The sequence below is a fragment of the Vespa mandarinia genome, chromosome 18 (assembly GCF_050613455.1).
Source record: "Vespa mandarinia isolate Hongniang chromosome 18, ASM5061345v1, whole genome shotgun sequence".
NCBI classification, from domain to species: domain Eukaryota; kingdom Metazoa; phylum Arthropoda; class Insecta; order Hymenoptera; family Vespidae; genus Vespa; species Vespa mandarinia.
Window position 1 is genome coordinate 1,160,001 of NC_140827.1, and position 7,500 is coordinate 1,167,500.

Sequence of the window (7,500 nt, forward strand, 5' to 3'; positions counted from 1 at the left end):
TATGTTACTCAATTATGTTTAAAAAAATTATTAAATAAGTATTGATCTAAAATTAATAATTAACAAGATATTAACGTTTATATTTGTATGATTAACAAATTTTAAATGTAAACGCGATCTTAAGAGGCCTTAAAAAAAAAAAAAAAAAAAAAAAAAAAAACAAAAAATAAATTTAATTACTATCTTACCATGACTGTTAATTGAAAAGAAGAACTTGAAAATTAATTTATAATGACATAACAAAATGACATAATAAATAACTTATTTCATTCGATAAATGTTCAAAGTGTCCACCATTTTCTTCTATGGACAATCGACATCTTGCCGAATCTATACTTATTCATATATTTTATATTTCAGATTTTATTTGTTTATAATGGCGTTTATAATTTTTTGCATATAATTCTTATAAATTTCAATTTCATCAAATATTATTACTATTAGTATTACTGTTTCTGTCTATATGGCATACTTCACACGTTAATATTTTACCTATACTTGTTTAATAATATTTTTAAAAATAATTCAATAAAGTATAAAAAAAAAAAGAAAAGAAAATTATTAACACTTGCGATTTAACCGGAAATAAGGTATTTTATTTGAAACATGAAAATCGTGAAACTTTTATTAATATTTAAATTTTTTTTGTCTTTCTTTCTTTCTTTTTTTTTTTCTATTGCTTGTAACAAAAAAGATATTCAACTATTCTTTTTAATTTATAATCAATTTGTATATTTGTATATATGTGGGTAATCGATCGTAGAAAATTTTCATTGTTGACATATTTTGATATTCTGTCAAATACATTGAAAACAAATTAATTGTTATTTACTAGATATGGCAAAAAGGAAAAAAGAAACTATGATCTACGGAGCTTTGAGAGAATTTTCAATCTGTAAATGTATATATATATATATATATATAAACACATATATATACATATATATATATATAAACACATATATATACATATATATATATATATAAACACATATATATACATATATATATATATATATAAACACATATATATACATATATATATATATATATATATATATATAAACACATATATATACATATATATATATATATATATATATATATATAAACACATATATATACATATATGTCTCTATATATATATATATGTATATATATGTATATTACTATTTCAGAGATATTAAGTAACGATCGTTTTTTTTTTTTAATTTCATCTACTCGGAGACATTCGAGACTAGTAAAATATCACCAAAACGTTAGAGTAAATGATATTTTTTTTACTTTTCTTTATTGTTTTAAATTAAATAGAAAAGATATGGTTAGTAATGTTAATCGCTAATATAAGAAGGTATGAGAGAGAAAAAAAATGATGAAAAACAGTACCATGAAGATTTCACAGTTTCAACATAAAAAAAAAAAAAAGAAAAAGAATGGATTTTTATGAAGAAGAAAAAAATGATTAAGAATAAGAGAAAGAGAAAAAAAAAATTATCGAGACTCGTATTTGAGTTTCCATTCAATGATTCTAACAGCAAGAGTTATATATATATATATATTATATATATATATAAAATATATATAAAAATATATATATATAAATGTTTAACATACAAATGCTAAAAAAAAAAAATCATAGTTATTTTGTTGGTTAGTATATTGATTTAATAAGTGAAGGAATATTTGTGCCAGCAATATCTAATAATGCGTTTGAGGACTGGGGCCCACTTACTCTAATTTTTTGGTGCTCCGTGGAACACTTTGGTCCACTCATTCGTTGAAGCATATACTGTAACCACGAGTACAGGTATTGATGAATGATACAATGAGAAAGGATTAACAAAATTGCCGTTTTGTAAAATATTTCACAAAAATATTACAACGAATAGCTTTTGAATAATCTCTCAAATATTTCTTTATATATATATATATGCATGTCTCGTAAACAAAGGAATTTATATATATATACATATATAATCAATATTATGAGAAATTTGATCGATTAGTCTCGACGTGTCTTCTTAGTGAGTCACAAGTAATAATAATGATAATAATAACAATAACGATAACAATAATAATAACAATAATAATAGTAATAATAATAATAATAATAATAATAATAATAATAATAATAATAATAATAATACAAGGACATACGCGGACGGTATGAAACGTGAGTTGGGTTTGGACGTTTAAATATGTGTTGTATGTGTTTTTTGCGCGTGTTTACACATTACATATAATTTATATTATTAATAAAACGTACCAAATCTGGATCAATATGTTAATAGAAAAATTACCTTTTGCCATGGATGCGATTTTATTTGTGGAAATTTGAATTCGGTATAGTTAGGGTTCATCTCACGTATTTGATCACGCGTTGGTGTACCAAGTACTTTGATAATTTCAACAAGTTGATCTACACCGCTGTCACCGGGGAATATCGGTTGACCAAGCAGAAGCTCTGCCAGAACGCAACCTGCGCTCCACACGTCTGAAAAAATTAATTTTAATATGAATTAATGTAGCTATGATAAAAATTAAAAAATTAGAAAATTAAAAAAAAAAAAAAAAAAAGAAAAAGAATTAAAAAAGATATATTAGATTGGAAATTATGAAACGGGCGTTTTTGTTTAGTTTTTTTTTTATTTTCATTCAACGCCCGTTTCATAGTTTCCAACCTAATATTAAATAAAATCAAATTTATTCTTTCCTTGAATCGAATGACTATAATCAAGCTTGGTATATACTCATAATGACGACTATAATCAATCGACAAAATTTTGCATTGAATAAAAAAAAACATACGCCTGTGAAAATAAATTTCAATATTATATTAATATAACTATTACAAAGATATGAAATAAAAAAAAAACTATCGATTTAACCTTTTCCCTTGCGGAATGACTATAGTCACGTTCGTTGTATACTTAAAGATCGACTATAGTTATCATATTAAATTCTAGATATTCAATATAATTAATGTTACTTTTATCCTGATGTATATTCATTTATATTAATTCCGTTTCATCATTATTTTGATACAATTTAAATGAGAAATTAAACAAGAACAATTTGTATGATAAAACAACGTTACATTTCTGTAGGCAACTTTGTCGTAAGAAAAAAATTAAATTAAAGAAAATAAATTAAATTATCATATTAAATCAATTAAAAATGAAAAAAAAAAAAAAAAAACAAAACAAAATAAAATTAAAACAAAATTTAATAAAATCAAATCAAATTCAATTAAAATGAAACAAAAGAAGAGTAAAACAAAGTAAAATAAAATAAAGTGCAATAAAATTAAAGAAAAAATAAAATAAATGAAAAAGTGCAAATAAAAAAAAAAAAAAAATAAATAAAAGAAAGAAAAAAGAACAAAAGGAGTAAAATTTTGCAAAGACTAACCGATCTTTGTAGTGTAGTCAATAGCACCAAAGATGAGTTCAGGCGCACGATAATAGCGACTGCATATGTAAGACACGTTAGGTTCCCCTTTGACAAGATGCTTGGCTGAACCAAAATCACAAAGCTTGAGAACACCAGTTTCAGGATCCAAAAGTAAATTCTGCGGCTTAATATCCCTGTGACAAATGCCCAGGGAATGGATGTACGCCAGAGAACGGAACAGTTGATACATGTATAGCTGGAAAATGAAATAAATGTAATAAAAATATTCCAACGAATTCGGGAGCCAAGGAAAGCGTGCAACAAAAAAGAGAAATTTCGTGATCAGTATCTATTGAATAATAATAAATGCATGGCTCCTTTACCTTGATAAAACTGATTGGTATCGTCTGCTTGCTTTTGCTATAATGTCGGGCAACTTTGTACACGGTTTCGGGTATATATTCCAGGACTAGATTGAGATAAACCTCGTCCTTCTAAAAAGGAAATATTATTATATTATTACAAATTAAATCATTATATTTGCCTTTTTTTCTTTTTTCTTTTTCTTTTTTTTTTCTTTTTCTTTTTCTTTTTTTTTTCTTTTTTTTTTCTTTTTTTTCCCTATGTCGTCACATGGACGAATAGATCGATGAAAACACTTCTATGCAAGAACAAGAGTGAATGGATGAACTGTAGTCTCCTGTTTAAGGAAGGGGGAGGGGATGGGTGGGAAGGAAAAAAAAACAAAAAAAAAAAAAACAAAGAAGAAAATTTAAAAGAAAAAGATAAAAAAAAAATGAAGACGAATGACATGTATATATATATAATATGTTACAAGAAGTATAATATGAGAGTCACTATGGTTTGAATACTGTGCGAATTTTTATTAGTTACGTACACACGTATGTATATATGGTTAACAAATGCACGCAATCTCTCGATGTGATCATTTTCTAATACTAGCGAAGCGGCGTTAGCTACTAGATTCAAAAGTTAAATCATAATTAATGAGTGATCTAAGATCGTGTTAACAAAAAAGGAAAATAAAAAATAAAAAAGAGAGAGAAAAAAAAATTAAAATTAAAAAAAAAAAAAAGAAAAAAAAATTAAAAAAATTAAAAAAAAAAAAACATCTGTACGGTATTCTCTCTCTTTCGTTATCGTTTTTCTTTTATTCATTTCTTAATTGTTCTTTTCTTTTTTTTTTCTTCTTCTTCTTCTTCTTCTTTCTCTATGATAAAAGCAAATATGATAGCCTAAATATCTCGGCGAAAAAGGATAATTTTTAATCTACTGGGTATGCTCCAACTTACGTCCACATGAAAAACTGGATTAGTTGCGTTTAAGATGTTCTACAAAATAACATAACAACGTAGCATGCATTAACACTAAGGACATTTATATTGATATAAATAAAACGCGGCTTATTTCATTATACGAAAAAAAGAAAAAAAAAAATTTTATTCAAAAATTTGATAGTAATATATATATATATATATATATATATATATATATATATAATATATATTACCAAATGCATGTTATATTATTTAATATTAATAATTTATGTTTTTATAAGAAACTTTCAAACGCGTTCTTATAATTCAATTATATATATATTACGAATTATGATAATATATTATACATACGAGTATATACGATACTTGAAACCGCACGTGTATAAACGAAATCAATTTAATCAGATTCGTTATTTTGATTAAATTCAATCATCGATTACAGTAAATTCTTTTAAATCGAGATTTGAAAAAAAAAAAGAAAGAAGAAAAAGGAAAAAAAAAAAAGAGAGAAATAGAAACAATCATTTTGGCTTTGTCCTACTTAATAATTAAATCGACTCTCTTTAAAAAAAAAACAATATATAAATATACATATATATATATATATATATATTTATTTATTTATATACATATATATAAATATATATATATATATACGTATATATTATATGTATATATATACATGTATTAAATAGAATAAAATTAATAGTTACCTTATCACCACAAGAGTAGAAGAAATATTTTAGTTTGACGATGTTGCAGTGCTCGAGGCGCCGCATTATTTGTAATTCTCTGTTCTGAAAATAAAAAGAAAAAGAAGAAACAATAAAAAAAATAATGATAACATTTTAATTACTTAGTGTTATTAAATTGTACTATTTTTAATTTTTAATAATTCTAGAAGAAAAAAGAAATGAAAGAAGAGAAGAAAAATTTCGATTAAACGTTTGACGAAATATTTAATCATTATTTCAAATAAATAATTAAAAAAAAAAAAATTAATTACATTAATTATTATCGAGTATTGAATGTTAATACTAATTAGAACTTTTAAAAATTAATTATAAAATATTAAATATCAATATGAAATTTCGATGATGATAATAATAATAATAATAATAAAAATAAAAAAAAAAAAAAAAAAAAAAAAATTATATTGCCAGAAAAGTTTAATTAGAGAGGAAACGTTAATCTACTAATTCAAATATTTTTTCATATCCTCTAAAATTATTATTATTATTATATACATCTTTACTTAATTTTATTTTCTTTTTTTACTTAAATATATATATAGATAATAAATAATTACATACCATTTATCAATGGATAAATGGTGAATAGATAGATAGATTTAAAAAAAAATTACTAAAAGGAAAAATTTATTGATTTTTTGATATTTTATGAAATTTTTAATATATATATATATATATATATATATATATACATAAATATTTAAATTAAATATAATAATATAATAATATAATAAAATATAAATATTTAAACAAAGTAATTATTTTCCTAATAAATAAATAATTTAAGATATGTCATATATTATAATATATATAAATAAATTTTTATAATTATTCTTATTATAACTAATGATCTAATTGGGTAGTTACTTTATAAATTATAATTGATAAATAATTAATATTTATTTAAAATTAAAATTTTAAAATATTTAATTATTTTATAATCTAATTTAATTAATATCAAGTGTAATTTAAAAGTAAGAAAAATTATTTAAAAAAAAAAGATATTTATTAAATTTAAAAAGAAAAAGAAAAAAGAAATATATTTATAGATAAGAATTTAATAATAACATAAATATAATGTATAAATAATTAGTTAATTAATGTATATATTTAAATTATAAATAGATAGATTTATATATATATATATATATATATATATATATATATATATATATATATAGAACTATATATATTATATAATACATAAGAAATATATATATTAATATATAAAATTATTTTATATATTTTACAAAAACAATTATTTTACTTTTTTCTATATTTTATTTTATTTTTATAATTTTTTTTTTTTCAATACAATTATATATATATATATATATATATATATATATATATATATATATATATATATATACATAAATATAATTTCTTTCTTATATATTACATTTCTTTCTTTCTTTCTGTGTGTGTGTATGTGTATGCGTGTGCACGTGATTTTAAAATTACATGCCATTATAAATGGTTAACGATCAAACCTCTTTCGAATTGATATTCAAGGTATATATTCGCGTGACTAATCGAGACGTCAGAAGTCATCGCGTTGTTCTCTTTTGCGTCAAGAACAAGAGAATAGAATAGAAGAGAAGAGAAAAGACAAGACAAGACAAGACGAGACGAGACACCACACATCGTATGCCCTCCTTGTCTTGTAAGCTTTATTTGATAAAAGCTAGAAAGTCTGAGGCAATGCGATGAAGAAATGCAAAATGCATTCTCGTAACATTATCAATCGTTTCGTCGTCGTATCAATTCAAGTCGATCTTATGTGTAAACTAAGTACAACGACGATGACGTCAATTTGATTGCACAAGATCCGGTACATTTTTAAATAGGCTTTATCATTATCAAAAAAGAAAATTAAAAATAAAAGAAAAAAAAAGAAAAACAGAAAAAAATAAATAAATAAATGAAGAAGAAAAAAAATAAAGAAAACAATAAGAAATAAAAAAATAAAGAAAATAGATAGTAAAAACCGCTGGGATGGATATTTTGAAACAAATTTTTATCAAAAAAAAAAAAAAAAAAAAAAAAAAAAAAAT

The 7,500-nt window shown here is 22.0% G+C and overlaps 1 protein-coding gene across 10 annotated transcripts in view; it reads right to left on the reverse strand.

Annotated features, from left to right (window-relative positions):
* Positions 1–7,500, reverse strand: part of LOC118445604 (glycogen synthase kinase-3 beta) — an 83,732-nt gene that overhangs the window by 18,562 nt on the left and 57,670 nt on the right. For all 10 annotated transcript variants that reach the window (XM_085662480.1, XM_085662478.1, XM_085662479.1 and 7 more), the window contains exons 3-6: positions 5,405–5,488; positions 3,777–3,887; positions 3,412–3,649; positions 2,301–2,494 (exon numbers count right to left, since the gene is read on the reverse strand). In XM_085662480.1, coding sequence (XP_085518606.1) covers positions 2,301–2,494; positions 3,412–3,649; positions 3,777–3,887; positions 5,405–5,488 — 627 coding nt within the window. The remainder of the gene's footprint in view (positions 1–2,300; positions 2,495–3,411; positions 3,650–3,776; positions 3,888–5,404; positions 5,489–7,500) is intronic.